The sequence below is a fragment of the Salmo salar genome, chromosome 05 (assembly GCF_965601325.2).
Source record: "Salmo salar chromosome 05, fSalSal1, whole genome shotgun sequence".
In the NCBI taxonomy this organism is placed as follows: domain Eukaryota; kingdom Metazoa; phylum Chordata; class Actinopteri; order Salmoniformes; family Salmonidae; genus Salmo; species Salmo salar.
In genome coordinates, this window is record NC_138295.1 from 53,861,098 (window position 1) to 53,877,500 (window position 16,403).

Consider the following 16,403-nt stretch of genomic DNA (forward strand, 5'->3'; position numbering starts at 1 on the left):
CAAAGCCGCCGCCATTAGCAACACTCGCTAATTACTGTCTCAGTATCAGCGCGTAATTCTAGACGCCAATCGGCCCTGTTCCCCATAAGCTAATGCTACGCCAGTGCTGCGCTAGCTGAATCAGGCTACCGCGCTTAACGCTTAGCCCCCATGTGGGATTAGGCCATGTGTGATAGAGAAGGGGGGTGGGTGAGGTGGGGATGCAGATTTGAGAAGGGGGCTCAGGGGTATTCATTTGACATTAATTGTGTCATCACCTCTGTAGCCCCCCCCCCCCCCCCCGACTTGGGATGCAGTAGTATTAGTCGGCTACAGGGAATAGCTGACTTCATCTATATTAACCCTTTAAACCGGGTGAACTCAGGACAGCATGGACCTAAGTCGATAGGGCAATTTACGACAGACCAGGACCGTGATTCCATCTGAACAGCTGCATAATGTATCCTGATGGCAGTTATATTAGCATCTACAATGAGAATGAAATAAAGCCATATTCTATTCTAAGTAGAAACACATGTGATCAGCGTTAAATCAAATGTATCTGTCTTCAGTATTATATTATAGCATTATATTAACCTATAGGTCCTGGTAAGCAGTACCCACCCCCGACAGCCTTTCGCCCTGTGAGTTTTTTTCTATGCTATACCATCACCAGGCTCAGTGAAGCAGACCTGCGTTGAGCTGTTTGAGTGGGAGAAAAATGGCACCGGAATGTATAGCCTCTCTCTCTCCGATAATGAGGCAACAGAAGACTGGTCCATCCCTGAGGCACAGCACCTGGGCTGGGCCGTCTGCTTTCTCTTCTCTCGTCCTTCTCTCTCTCTCTCTCTCTCTCTCTCTCTCTCTCTGGGGATGGCAGAATGGAGGGATGGGGATATCAGCCAGACTTGTAGAGCAATGCCTTCTTCCATTCCCGTTTCTGCTTAACCACATTGACTGTTGCGTTAGCGTACGATCCAGAGAAATGGAACTACGCAGACATCATGTAGAGTATATGTATAATGGCTTGTTTGAATTATTCAGTACAGCGATCACTGTTATGTATTGAGAATTGGGTCTTTTTCAATTGTATTTCTCTCCCTGGTTCTCTCCTCTCTGGCTTTTCCCTCCGTATGGTCCACCACCTCCCTCTTTTTCTCGCTCTCCCTCCCTCCCTCCCTCCCTCCCTCCCTCCCTCCCTCCCTCCCTCCCTCCCTCCCTCCCTCCCTCCCTCCCTCCCTCCCTCCCACCCGAGAGCCTCTGCCGAGTGGAGTCAATTAAAAGAGTACATTTCAGTGAGAGGAGTGTGTGTGCGCTCGTGTGTGCGCGCTCGTGTGTGTGTGTGTGTGTGTGTGCGCGCGCTCGTGTGTGTGTGTGTGTGTGTGTGTGTGTGTGTGTGTGTGTGTGTGTGTGTGTGTGTGTGTGTGTGTGTGTGTGTGTGTGTGTGTGTGTGGAGGAGGCTCCCATGGGGCCTGGCAGTATTGCGCTGCAGCGCAGCACTCTCCTCCTGTGACAACGCCTCCGATGGGACTGGGACAGCTGTGACCAACCTACAGCTTCAGCGGGGATGACAAGCCTTATTAGACACTCACCCCCTCATCACCCACCCCCCATATCTCTCTCACACACAGGCACACACGTTTTTGCTTTCGCACATACAGGAGACGCATTAACATACAAGTACACGCATTCACACCGAAGGGCACACATGCACACACAGACGCACAAACACACACACACGCCATTATACACACACCCTTATGCACATACAAACTGACACCCATCAACATATGCATACACTCTTTCAAACAAAAAAAACCTAGTCGTTCACAAACACACACTTTGGAAGCAACGTGGGTCTGTGTGCTGTATGTACAAGAGAACCTTGTTGGACAGATTATGCTTGGATAATATCAAATGAAAGAACAAATTCATATGCAACACAACACACGCATTCGCTCACACAGGTATACGAAAGAACAAGGACTCGAGGACACACCAGCACGAGACAATGGAAATGTCATCACACAATCGTGACAAATCCTCGCACGGAACCTCACAAGCGTAGAAAGAGCATGAAATTGATACTTTCTTTTCATTTCATTTATTTAACAGTCACCAGATAAGATACATTCTCTTAAAAAAAGAAATAGACAACAAAATTAATATTTTCTTTTTGAGTTTAAAAACTATTATACAATATCCTCAATATATAGATTTTTGTACTAAATAAAATCCTTACGACTGTAAAGGAAGTGTGACGCGGAAAAACAAAGACCAAAAAAAAAATGCGAAGGAAATTGGAGTTGGCTCACAAACTACCACACTCAGGGGTGACAAAGACCCACCTCTTTCATAAATAAATATGTGTTTGATAACTTTTGACATTATATATAGCTCTATTTTCCAATATCGGGGTATCACTAAACCTTTTTAGCGCAGGCTATAACATAGCCATACCAAGGGGTCCTTTTGCCAAGACCTTCCAAACATACTTCACAGACTGAGATTGAACAAGAGACGACGTCCTAGAATAAGGAAGTTGATCTCGAGGATAGGGCCTGCTAGTCTGTGCCATACTTGACCTTTGGCTGTAATGATATGCCCCTTGTACGGTGTACATGTTAGGAAATCCCCGGTACGGTGTACATTTTAGGACATTCCTGTTAGAAGTGTGTCTACTGAGGGAGACAGGAGAGCGGGTTCATGTTCTTTAGGCATCAAATGAACAAAAACAAACTGAATCAGAGTGGGACAACCTGGACTTTGTCCAATAAGAAACACACATTTTCGGGTTTCCGTTGCAAAGCGCAAACCTAATGCAAACCTAATGCAAACCTAATGAACATGACCCATGGCTCTCTCCTGTCCCGAGGCTTTGTATGGAACTAGAGTGTGGTGGCTAGAGCTACAGTAATCAGACTCCCCACATATACACAGACACCGTGGTCCAATTCATGGGGTGTAGCCTAGAGTATAGGGTGTGGAGAGGGTTTGGGGGGTCACAATCTCGATATCTGCCTCCACACATCACCATGCCATATACACCCTGTCCCTGTATGTCCCTTTAGAACACCAACATTACAACGACAACAAGCGAGAACGACGACAAAGGAAACGCGCTGAACGTGGACATGTGTGGAAGGAAGTCAGGAAGGAACAACAACCCTGTCTGACAGAGATTAATGCCAATCTGACTGGCTGATTGTTTTGGTCGCTCTTTTCTACCCCTCCCTGCCTATATGTACATTACCTTATATCAGAGAACCAGGCTCAACTCAAACTCCCAACAGGCCCAAAACACAGCCAAGACGACCTCATAACATGTGCAAGGGAACACAAGATACAGATGATGACAACGATGCTGATGACTTACGACACAAACACACTACCCGTTTAAGACACACGTGCCCAGAAGGGACGGGGAAAGGGACATGATCGTGTGATTATCTTGCTGTCGACCTGCTATCAACCTGCGTTTACTTATATTCCCCCCCCCCCCCCATCAGTGTCCTTTCCGAACAGATAAACGCGGACGGTGTTGTCTCCTTCCGGGCCAGGATGACTAGGTGTTAATCACGGTGATCAGAACAGCACATTTACGTTAGCAACAACTGCAGGGGTGAGAGAGAGAGAGAGAGAAAGAGGGAGGGATGGGAGGGGAGGCTGTTGCGTTTAGATCCCCGATAGTGATGCATGGCTGCAGCATCACTTTGGAGATTAAAACAAGGCGCTGAATTTCAATCAAGCACAGTTTAATGGGTCGGTCTGAGGGATGATCACTTTGTCTCTGTTGGTGGTGGGGGTGGGGGGGGGGGAGAGAGAGACAGAGAAAGCAAAGTTAAAGAGAAAAGCTGGCGCCACAAAGAAGAAAATAAACCCTGGTTGAGGCAAGGTGATACGCCATTTTCCATTTTGTCTTCTGAATATTCCAAAGATTAATTCAATGGACGTAATGCGACACACTAATATAACATACACTTTCACTTGCACAGTAAAGTAAAGCACCAGATTATAGTTTTCAATTAGGTCAGTGAGGAGGCACAGATCATTGTAAGTCTGTCCCAAAATGTGTCATTTGATTTGACCTAATACGAGCCAACAACAAATAACCAATCAATCAGAAATATTTGATGACATTTTCCCTGCTTCCCACTGACAGTAAACATTGCAGCATAGCAACCCCCCATTATAAACATTGCAGCATAGCAACCCCCATTATAAATCTATGCCACAAATGTATCTACAGATCCGGATTCTTGCACTTTCTTGATTTGTTCAGCAAAATGATATGTCAAATACCGTACCCACCTCGCAAACAGCCAAACCCTGCATGAATTTGTCTGCTACAGTACGTGACAACACCTGGGTCCAAATACCATTTGAGATATTTCAAATACGTTTAGCGTTTGCTGTAGTCTGCCTGGAGTGCAAGATAGGCGGGGTTTGCACGTTTGTGACAATTCTATTGGTTCCATTGCGCCAGGCAAACTCAATCAAGCCCAGAAAAGTGTCGGAAAGGATTTAAAATAGTATTTGAACCCAGGTCTGTATGTGAGTGAGCTGTGGAGTCTGACCCACTTGTTTTAAAGTGCTTGGTGAGTTCAGGTCTCATGACAGTAGATGAGAAAGGGACAAGGTTGAGATTGTCATCACAGTATACCGCTGATGTGAGAAAAACCAATGTGACGTGAGCTACAATCTCCAGAGGGAGTCCGGGCAGGGAGGGATAGGACCTGGCCATTTTATAGCACAACATAGAAAGGTATGGGAAGTGAGTGAGTGACTGAGTGTTTGTCCCATCTCCTCTGTTTTCAGTCCAGGAATGACACAGTTAAGCACAGTGCTCCCGACATGTTAGTGGGGGGGGGGGGGGGGGGAGAGTCTGTCTATCTGAGGGGCAGTGAGGGCTGGCCTGCAGCACTCTCTGTAGTGGAGTCTTTTCTGAGGCCTGCCCTGAAGCACTCTGGGAAATGTCTCAGCCGGGCACCCAGCTCTGGTTGTTGTGGGCTTGCTGAGGGCCTGCCAGTCCACTCATGCCCATCCCCATGCCCATCCCCATGCCCATCCCCATGCCCACCCCCATGCCCAACCCCTGCGCCAGGGAGCTGTCAAAGTTAAAGTCCATTTCCTCTCCGGAGTCCATGATATCGTGGAGGAGGATGGACTCCACGTCGCAGTCCAGGCTCCCGTGGAAGATATCCAGGTCCAGATCAGCTGGTAGTCTCTCGTGGGGGTGAGGCTGCTGGTACGAGCTACCATGGTAGCTGCCTCCTGTGCAGCCTCCCACCATGCCCCGTTGGTGGTGGTACAGTCCACTGCCCATTCCCTGGTGTTGGGGGCTGGGGTAAGTGTTGTGGCAGGGGTGCGAGGGGTGGGGGGCGGTGGCCAGGTGGCAGGAGTCCTGGGGCATCCCCAGCATGCCGGCCGGGTTGGGTGGCAGGGTGGTGGAAGCGGGGAGGTGTGCGTGGGACGGGGGGCTGTAAAGATAGGGGGCTTTGTGGCTGTAGGCCTGGAGGTGGCCACTGCTGATGCGTGGGGCCAGGGCTGGGGCTCGTGTCGGTGTGTGCGTTGTGTGGTTGCTGAGGTTCTGATTGAGGTTGTGGCCAAGATGAGGAGAGCTGTGGTTGTGGTTGTTCACAGGGTTGAGGTTATGACTCTGAGTTCCGTTGTGGCTGTTGTGGCTGTGAGCTGCATGTCCGTTGTGTCCGGGATGGTGGCTGTGACGGGTGGAGCTCACTCCGTTCGTGGAGGGCCCCATCATTGGGTGGGCATCTCTCTCCTGGCCCAGTATTATGTCCTTGGCACAGTACTGCTGTGGCCCTCCAGGGCCCCCTGTCAGCAGGCTCTGCAGGGCGTTGGTCCCTGAGTAGGCCCGCAAGGTGCCGCAGAAGCTAGCCGGCTTATTCTCCTGGATGGTCTGCATGGGCGAGTGGTGGCGCAGCATGCCCATCCCAGCCTGGCTGTAAACCGCGCCGCAGTACGACCCTTGACCTTTAACCCCAGGGTTGTAATGATAGACCGGGGGGAGTTTGTGGCCCGCTGCCAGGTGAGGATGATGATGGTGGTAGCCTTCCTCCAGGAGCCTCTCCTCCAGGCTGATAGCCCCTGTGAGATTAGCCAGCTGGGGCAGCTGCTCCACGGGTGGACAGTGGCCTCCCGCGGCCCCCATGGCAGGGGAGCGGGCGCTGGAGGAGGGGGAGGGGTAGAGGTGGGGCGAGGCCGAACAGGACAGCCCACCTTCCTCTGACTCCTCCAGCTCGCCCTCGGCCAGGATGGGCGACAGACGCCCGCTCAGGGTCGAAGTGGACGAACTAGCCCGGGAGTGGAGCTCCGTCCAGGCTTCAAACTCTCCTTCCACACCCCCAGCTCCCCCTATGTTGCCTGGGAGAACCTTCCCCGGTGGGCTACCCTGCTCAGGGGAAGCCTGGAGCCCCACTTGAGCTCCAGAACCAATCCCTGGCCTGCCCACCCTCTTGCGGCTGACCCGGCCCTTGCTCTTCAGGTACTTGGTGCTGTTGTCCATGGAGACGGTTCGCCGGCGAGGGGCCTTGCCCATCTTGCCCCCCTCAGGATTGAGCATCCACCAGGAGGACTTGCCCGTGCCTTCGTTCTGCACCCGGATGAAGCGCGTGTGGAGGGACAGGTTGTGTCGAATGGAGTTCTGCAGACATAGATAGATAGATAGATAGATAGATAGATAGATAGATAGATAGATAGATAGATAGATAGATAGATAGATAGATAGATAGATAGATAGATAGATAGATAGATAGATAGATAGATAGATAGATAGATAGATAGATAGATAGATAGATAGATAGATAGATAGATAGGGGGGGTGAGAGAGAGATTGATTTAGAGTGCATGTTAAATTGTTCATCATATTATGTATATTAGCATTTTCACTGTTTAACACACTGAATCCCACCACTGACACCAAATGTCACACTTTAGCTCTGGGTGAGAATAGTGTGTGACTTTCAGGCAATGAGTACTGGTCGCCTTTGTGCGTGTCCCAGTGCGTCAGAACACCTCATCTGTAGACATTAGCTGAATCAAGTATGCATATTACCCTTTTTCATATGAAACAACTGTCTATTGGAGAGGAAACTAGAGTTTCAGTGACTTTGACGAAGTGCAACCTGCCAATCTGATCCCAAGCCTGCTGCTCCGTATTGATGACTGTTTAAAGGTTTATCTCACACACATTGATGCCACTGGGGAGTGTGTGGATTCCCCTTCCACGAAGAGCTTCGCTGATCAATACGTACCAGACAGTTTGTGTTTATGCTTATAGAGCTGCTATCAACTCACCATCATGGGTCTACAAAATACTTACTTTTCTGCCTACTAAACTGTAGACACCAGGGCCCAGTTTTTCTGAAGTTATCTATCCGAATTCCAACTATCGGATGCTACAAGACCATGGTGCTTGCCTACGGAGCTGTGAGGGGAACGGCACCTCCGTACCTTCAGGCTCTGATCAGGCCCTACACCCAAACAAGGGCACTGCGTTCATCCACCTCTGGCCTGCTGGCCCCCCCTACCTCTGCGGAAGCACAGTTCCCGCTCAGCCCAGTCAAAACTGATCGCTGCTCTGGCACCCCAATGGTGGAAGAAGCTCCCTCACGACGCCAGGACAGCGGAGTCAATCACCACCTTCCGGAGACACCTGAAACACCACCTCTTTAAGGAATACCTGGGATAGGATAAAGTAATCCTTCTAACCCCCCCCCCCCCCCCCTTAAAAGATTTAGATGCACTATTGTAAAGTGGATGTTCCACTGGATATCATAAGGTGAATGCACCAATTTGTAAGTCGCTCTGGATAAGAGCGTCTGCTAAATGACGTAAATGTAAATGTAAAAATGATTAAACGCGTTAGAAACAGAATGAATAGAATGGGTGTCTTTGTACAATCTATCAGGTGAGAGTGCCAAAGATTGTCTGAACTGAAGATACTATGTCCACTTTATCTCTGTGTAGTGGAGGGTATCCCTCCCTCCTTCTCCTTCCCTCTGTCTCTTTCCTCTCCACTTCTTCTCCTCCGCCTGGTAGATTTAAGCTAATCCCTGGTTCAATGTGCCTGGCTGGGGCTGGTGTTTGATGTGGCTGCCAGTCTGGCCTGCGCACTAGCCCCCTCTCCCACGGCCTGAATGTGGAGATGGATCAGATAGATTGAGCTAGGAGCTACCAGGGATAACGGATGGAGCCCACCAACCACCACCTACCCACACAGACTCTATCACCGTATTCACTTTCTGTCTCTCTATAACCCTCTCTCTCTTTCGCTCCTTCACCTTCTCCCCTCTCTCACCCTCTCGCTCTCTCCTTTTACCTCCGTCTCTCTCTTATCACCGTTCTCTCTCTTTATAGCCTTCTCTACTCTAAGCTCTCTGCAACTTGTTGCTTCTCTCCTTTCTTTTCATCCTCTTTCCTGCCTCTCTCCACGTCTCTTGTGTTTGTTAATATGCTGGAATCGTTATTTACCACTGAGAGAATGGATTTTTTACATTTTTGTCATTTTTTGTCAATTTTGGAACACTGAAATTCAATGATAAACTCTCAATAGATGACTCTGTTCATTCACTTTCTCATTCCAAAAACAATTTGTAGGTGTATTAGACTTTTTCTTCAAGGCCAAGTGAAGGCCAAGTGAACAGTAAGAAATATTGATCGATTGACAATAGTTGTTCTGTTCTGCTTTTGCTGTAGGCGTTATTCTGAAACTAGAACGGCAAAATGAAACCAAAGCACCTAGTGTGGCTAAGCCTTACATTGGTACTATAGTACTATATTCCATTGTTTCAGATTGAGGTACATGTGGTGTAATTTAAGCGTTCATACTTTCAACGGCACCGTTGTGTCGTACATCATTTGTATTCACGGCGAAGCGGCACAGTCTGAGTATACCCAAATCAAATTGTGGAGCACCAACTGAAAAGCGGCGACTGGCTGAATCCAGGTGATCTGTGAATGCCTCTCTTCGGTTGTCTCGCTGTGACACCTCGAGCATTGGGTAACCATGGCAACTGTTGGTAAACGTGCAGGAGAGGGAGTATATGATATTGTGGTGGGTAGAGCAGGGAGGCAGAGTAAGGGTAGTGGGGGATGGGGAGAGATGTTGGTTGTTTGATGCTGCAGCTCTCTCTCTAACTCGAAACAGCCGTTCTTTCATCTGGGCCATGCCAGTCCGTCGGGGATGCCCGGTCGGCGGTAGGGGCGGGCAACTACGTGCCTGCGCCGACTACTACCCTTTTCACACTATCGTGCCAACTGAAACTGTACTGTGTTGGCTCACATATTTTCTTTTCACATTGATCCTTTCGGCACAGTTCAAGCAACTATGGTGGATACCCAGCCAGCTCAAACAGCTTGGTTCAGCAAGGTTTGGTCCGGTTATACCTGTCTCTCCCACACCAGAACGTTACCTTATCAGATCATAACAAAATGTTGTTCATCAGGTTAGATGACAGAATGATTGAAGGCCGAATGAAAATGAACTTCCTTTAATGGGACCAGACCGGTTGAAGCCGCTACTGCATATGATCTCTGATCTGTTCCAAATGTGGCATGTATGATCAAAAAAGTCCCCCGCAATAGACTTGGGAGAGGGATTTGAACATCATCCCCAAGCCCTCTTTATCTGATGAATCCTGAATCCACCTGCTTAAGAGAGATTTAAGAGATTGCCTGCGTCCCAAAGTGCTCCCCATGCTCTATATAATGCACTACTTTTGACCAGGGGCCGTAGGGCTCTGGTCAAAAGTGGAGCACTATATAGGGAATATGGCGCCATTTGGGACACAGCCATTGCGTGGGTAAGTCGACCATGACGGCGTAGTCAGCTAGCTGTTTGCTTCCTGTTTGCTGGCCTTTCTGTTTTGTTTTCAAACCCGTGGTTTCTCAGTAGTAGTCATCCTGTTTGGGTGTGGGTTTAGGGACTAAGAATAGTCCTGCCAGGTTACAGGTGTCCCTCCCTGTGTAGGTGTAGCCTAGCCCTGGCTTCTCGCCCAATCTTGGACTGAGTCAGGGGAAATATGGCCGGCCCATGCCCCTCTCACTCACTCACGCCCCCAAAACAGGCAGTCACAGGCAGCCGGTGCTAATCCCGCTCCATTCCGAGTAATCCCAGATAATTCCGGGCTAATCCTGGAGTTGATTCGGGGGCACTCCCAGCTGGGCGTCTCACACAGTCCACTGCCAGGTCATCGTGCGCACAGCGAGCAGTCTGGATATGGTATGATCCAATGGGAGGAGGAAGATGAGGGGGCAGACTAAGGAGATTCCTTTGTTAAGCAACCTGTCCATGTAAGACAATGAGAGGAAAGGCCATGTAATACAACCACCCTTTCAATTTCCTATCTGACAGAGCTCGGCGGAATGTCTCACTCTGAGTTTGTACTTGAGGGTGGCTTGTTCCATATTTCTCCCCGCAGGTATACAACAGAATAGAATTTAAAATGTTATTGTCTATTAAATATTCATAAAATGTTTCTGGCTTTCAGGAACGGACAAACGAAGGGTAGCACACAAAAACATACAATGACACGGAACACACATTCCAACCCTTGGTCCGGCAGCTATCTTCTATTGAAATCAGGCCAATTTATACAACAACATATTGTGGAAGGCAGAAATAATGACGTGAAATAGAGAGCTAACACACAAATGTATTGCCCGATCCCACCCGACTTAAGTAAACAGACATGCTGGATATCAAAAGTTGTCAAATCAAACTTCTATGACCATAAATATCACAGAGTGGGTATTTAAACAACAACAACCAGTTTGCAGTAGTCTTGCACTGTTATTTGTGAAAAAGGCACCTGTCCGATTATAGAACAATTGTAGCCAGTGGAAGACTGTGTAGCACATATAAATATGATTACTAGAATGGTAAAGCCACTCAGACCACATCAAGTTCACAGAACACTCATGGGTACATTCAATATGGCAGCCGGTTCACCCATCACATACGTAACATTGACTTGAATGGGAATGTCCTTTCTAGTAATTCTATTTCTATGGTGTGGCACCCCGGTGGGCCCCAGAGAGACAAATTGGCTTGAGCTCAACTCTCATTAGAGCCCACGATCCTGATACCTGACTGACATCTTCTTTATTCGCTCCCCACCAAGCCACTCCACCACAGCCCTCTTTGCCCGCAGATTAAGCTTAAAACCTATTAGCCCCTTCAAATCTGACACGTTCACGCTCTTTCCAACACAGGTGGCCTCAGAGCAGCAGAAAGGGATTTTTCCGAGACCGGGTACTACAAGACTTCCTGTTTTGGATCGATCAAGCTCTGTTCATGTTCCGAGAATGAACAAAAACAAAACGGCCCTGGTCATAGTCAATAATTCCCCTCTCTTTCAAACCCTTTAATTTGCCCCTCAGCGTTCTGGCCATTCACATTGATTCCTGCTCAGTCCTCCCTCCACACACCCACTGAGTTTGATTTTTGGATCTGGAGGAGGCAGTTCAACTTGGAGAATCGATTCAACTTAATAGCCTTCAATGGTAAGATTTGGCTTTAGACACATCAAGGTCTGACTGTCTGTAGGAAGATATTCTATTGGACTAGCTTTGTGAAGGCGATATGGCTCCCTTTCCAATGCCCTTGCCCGAGGGTACCCCCCGGCATTGAGTGAGTAGGGTGACAGTGCCCAGTTGCCCAGCCTGGCACAATGCCAATGTGTCCCCTCTGCCTCCACTCCCAGGGTAGCAATCTGCCGTTAAGACTGTGGTGAGCGGGGTGGTTGGGGCGGGGGAGGCAATAGACTGTCTGGGTTGGCTTGACTGGCTGGCTGGCAAGGCGGGCAGCTGGGATAGAGGGGGTAAGGGGGGCAGTGGGGTGGGAGTGTGGAGGTATAGCATGGAGCCCAGTGTGTGAGAACCCTCCGAGCCACACAATGGGCTGCCCTCAAAACGGGGCCCCTCTACCCCCCCCCCCCCCCACATACTCACAAGAGGGGACGGACGAAACAGGTCAAACTGTTTTTAGGGCCCATCTTGTGGAGAGAGGGTGTGCTCATTCAAACAGAACCAAGGGACGAGCCCAAAGACAAGGGGGCTCACACGGGGACGCCAAAAGGAACCACTCACCCGGGTCTAATAACTTAAAAAGGGTTGGATGACTGGCATGTTCGTTCTGCAAAGACCAGAACCTGTCTGGAAGCTATTTACCGCCATTCGCCGTGTCCTCAATCGGTGTTCATCAATCCCATTTCATACAGAAAGACGCCATTATGCTCCTCTGCTGTCTGTGGGTATCTCTTCACGGCACGCCATTTATTAGATAAGCGTAAATCAAGGGGGACCAGGAGAGGCTCTGGCTGTGTTTATTGTGATGCCTGTTTGTGCATCTACAGAGGAGGGGGAGGTGGAGGCTCAAACACAAGCCGTTTTGTTCAGGCAAAGGAATGAGTTTTGTCAGCTAAGCCTGTCTCCAGGCTATTGATGGAAATTAGCACCGGCTAAATATTCGCTTCCCGTGATTGATGTCACGGCTCGGCTTGTCCCCCTTTGAAGGGAAATAAAGAATGTAGAGGCGCATAGATTAATGGGAATAGGGGGGTTGGTGCATTCAGCATTCTCTGTCTGCAGGGGTGGGGTGGAGTGGAGGGATGGGAGGGCTTCAAGGGGAGTGAAGGGCCTAATGGTACCTAAAATATGGCTCTATACGGAACAAAGCGGATACGGCACGCTATCCCAAGTGGCACCGGTACAGACAGGAACACAGATCTTGTTGCCTGCGAAGGAAGCCCAAAGTCAGACGATAATTAAAATCCCTTTAGAGGAGGAGAGCCTACTTTAAGGAGAGACAGATGGGCAGATGGACGAGCCTGTTTTCTGGACCGCGACCAAATTGAAAAGATTAACAAAAAAATAGACCTCTTATTAGGAGGTGAGAAACTAACTTAGCCGCCACACGCCACAGGGGCGGCTGGTAGCCTTAGGGTTAAGAGCGTTAGGCCAGTAACCGAAAGGTTACTGGTTCGAATCCCCGAGAAGACTAGGTGAAAACCTCTGGCGATGTGCCCTTGAGCAAGGCCCTTAACCCTAACTGCTCCTCCTGTAGGTTGCTCTGGAGAAGATCATCTGCTGAATGACAACAACAAAAAAGTAATCAAGCAATGCCATCATCATCGGAACTATCAAGTAGGTCTAGTTGTGTAGTCACGGCAAGCCCTGTCAGAAACCTAGGCTAGGAACCAGGTTGAGCTACAGTACAAACCATTGGCTACTATCTGTACCTAAGACATAGTCTAGAGAACCTTAGCCATTAGAGCCTTACTAAGGCAAGTTCCCCCTCTTACGACAATACAAATCACTTTCAGAATTTCTATATCATCCCATACACCACTCAGTGTCATTCCAAAGGGAAAAGAGGGAAAGTCAACTGAGAGTTTGCGCTGCCATGGTGCCCACAGTCAGGAAGTCTGTGGGGAGAGGGTGTAATGGAATTGGTAGGGGATTCCTGCTTGGCTGTGTTCTAATTGCAGCCAGTTCCTGGCAAATCACTGCCTGTATACTTCTACAAGCACCAAGGGGGATGGTTAGCGGTTTGGGTGTGGAACTGTGGATCAAGAGCTGCACGAGCTTAGGCGGCTAAAAATAGCCGCTAACAGATTAGCAGACCATCTGAGACCAGGATAGGGGATCGGAAAATCCACCACGGAATGCCAGGACGGTCTTGGCGGTTTTCCAGTTGGCCGGCGTGAGGGGGACACGACATCTATGACACCCACGCGACGAAAGCCCCCGCCTGAGCTCGTAATCACGTCTGACGCCCACGTCAAACGTGGGTAAGACCTGTGCCAGGGAGGTCACAAGGCGGGCACGTGCAAGAGGGTATGGTTTTCCACAGGGGCTATGGGAGGTAGGCTTCCCTTTCCCCTGTGAGGGTTCACAAAACAGGTGTACGGGTTGGTCCGCCTGTGGGGCAGGCCACCTGCTCACAGCTCACACTTCGACCAAAGTCTGGAGATCCATCAGACTCATATTTTCCACTGGGCCTGCCATCCTGCTATCATAAAGTCATGCACGCTTCTGGAGAGAGGCTTTTACAGCTTTTTTTATTTGATTTTTTTGCAAGTTAGAGTAGGTGTGTGTGTGTGTGCGTGTGCGTGCGCTTGTCTATTTGTGTGTGTGCTTGAGTCAGGTCTTTTAACGGCCCACAGGCGGGCGGAGTGTGGATTTGATTATATAGAAACCACCCTCTGCCACATACAAAGAAACAGACGATGCAACAATGGACTCAATGCCGACGCGCTTATCTCCTCCTCCTCCTCACTCTCCACCATAATCTCCTTCATAATAATAACAATCTCATTTCCCGCATTCTAAAGGTCAGTACACACCTCTGATCAGACTTTAATAAACAGCATTCTCCGGGTTTCATTTCATATCGGCAGAGCATGAAACTCATTCGGCAGCGGTTGCCTCATGGCACACAAAATTCATTGAACAGTCCCTTTTAATTGCTTGCAATTTCATAGCGCCCGAGACTATTGATATCATGGCAATCAGATGGACGCGTCCAAAGATCCAGAAAGACACGCGCGCATACATGGACGAATGCATCTTAAGCAGGCAGGCACGCACACAGGCACACATAGTAGGGTAGCCATCATTACTGGTGAGGTACAGATGATGTGAAGACCAAAACTCAGGCATGTCTATACGTATATCGCGTGTATCAGTCACGCAACAACACACGGCTTCTCCTTCACACGTTCATCTTCTCACATAAACTGGCAAACGAAATATTCACATATGCCTCACACACACTCTCTCACTCCCCCCCCCCCCCACACACACACACACACACACACACACACACACACACACACACACACACACACACACACACAAAGAGCCTGGCACAGTGGGCACGCTCATTACCACAATGCCAAGCTACTAGTTGCTAAGGAGACCTGTGGGAGAGGGAGGCTCCTTGTTTCCATAGCAGCCGGCCTGCTCCCTGCCAACTATCCCCCGAGGGAAAGGCAGCTAGGGAGAGAGATGGGGGGGGGGGGTGAAGTAGGGAGAGGTAGAGGACACCCATCTAATAGGGGAGAGGTGCTGGGGAACTTCATTAAACGCCCTGTGTACCACACCAACCACTTCTTCTCAACAATATACACCACATGCTATACACTTACATTCAAGTCTACTTATTCAGAGATGCAGAGCTACACCCACCTATGGTGTATGTCTAAATATGACATTGAAAAAGGTAAGTGTGTATGCGGAATCCTAGGTCAAGAAAAGGCAGCTACATAAGGAAGGAGGGAAAATAAGAAAATAGAGAAAGAGAACAAAGGAGGATCAAAGAGGGTCTTGAATTTTGGTGAATGGAGAACGTTGGGGATCTTAACTTTGGAGGCGTCTGTTAACCACGGCGCCATCTTGAGACGTTCCTTTATGTAAACGCGTTGTTACGACCGTCTCTTTGAGCCTATATGGCCGTCCAGTGTTCCCAATGACCTTTCGTAGGATAGGCGTCGGGTGATTGGTTGAGCCTTCTGTGTGACATCATCCCCGAGCCCATACCGAAACACAAAACAATGACGGCCAATTTCTCTCCCCTCGAATCTAAAACCAGTAGTAACCACCAACTTCACCGACCGTTATATCTGATATTCCCACACCCCAATAACATTGCCGTAGAGGAGGGCTTGTTAGCTAGTCACCTCAGCCGTTTTCTTCTAAAACAGCTCAGCTATCAATGCTAGCTAACATTAGCTAGACTGCGTCTCGACTCGGGAGTTCAAGGGCAAATAGACAGGTCACATAGGCTTCAGGAGACAGCTGGATAGATATGATTCCACCATGGGCAACAACAACTGGCTACTAGTTCGTTTTCACCTAAATATGTTCAACTCATAGTTAGTTTATCCACTGACCACTGCATTTAGGAGGATAGCTAAATTACTGAAATGTAGCTAGCTAGTTCACCAACTAATCGTGGATTTCCTATCCTTTGATAGATTTGGGTCAACTTGCTCATATCAAGCAACAGACAGTTTGTTTAACGGTAAAAATAACATTTAGTGGACTCGTTTTATGAATGACCGGACAGTGAAACTAAAATAGATGGCAGCTAGCTGGTGAGACTTCAATTTATTTCACAATTAATTAAGCTGAAGCAGGGTTTCCCCAAGTCATTCAGTGCTTACTGCTCATCCCGGTGACCAAGCTAAACAGACAGCTCTGCGGCGCATCTGTGTGACATCACACACCCAAGAAGGCTCAACCAATCACCCAACGTAATGCATGAATATTAATGACTTTGCCTCCGGCTATCCTAGGAAAGGAAATTTCGCATCCAGTGAGCCCATTCCATCCACTTCCTGGAAACTCAGTCTATGAGAATGAACAAACAATAAATTATTTCAACTTCACATACTGTA

At 48.8% G+C, this 16,403-nt stretch overlaps 1 protein-coding gene across 1 annotated transcript in view; it reads right to left on the reverse strand.

Moving 5' to 3' along the window:
* Positions 1-1,430: 1,430 nt before the first annotated feature.
* Positions 1,431-16,403, reverse strand: part of LOC106605103 (forkhead box protein O6) — a 40,911-nt gene continuing 25,938 nt past the window's right edge. Inside the window, exon 2 of the mRNA XM_014200413.3 lies at positions 1,431-6,643. Coding sequence (XP_014055888.2) covers positions 4,958-6,643 — 1,686 coding nt within the window. The 3' untranslated portion in view covers positions 1,431-4,957. The remainder of the gene's footprint in view (positions 6,644-16,403) is intronic.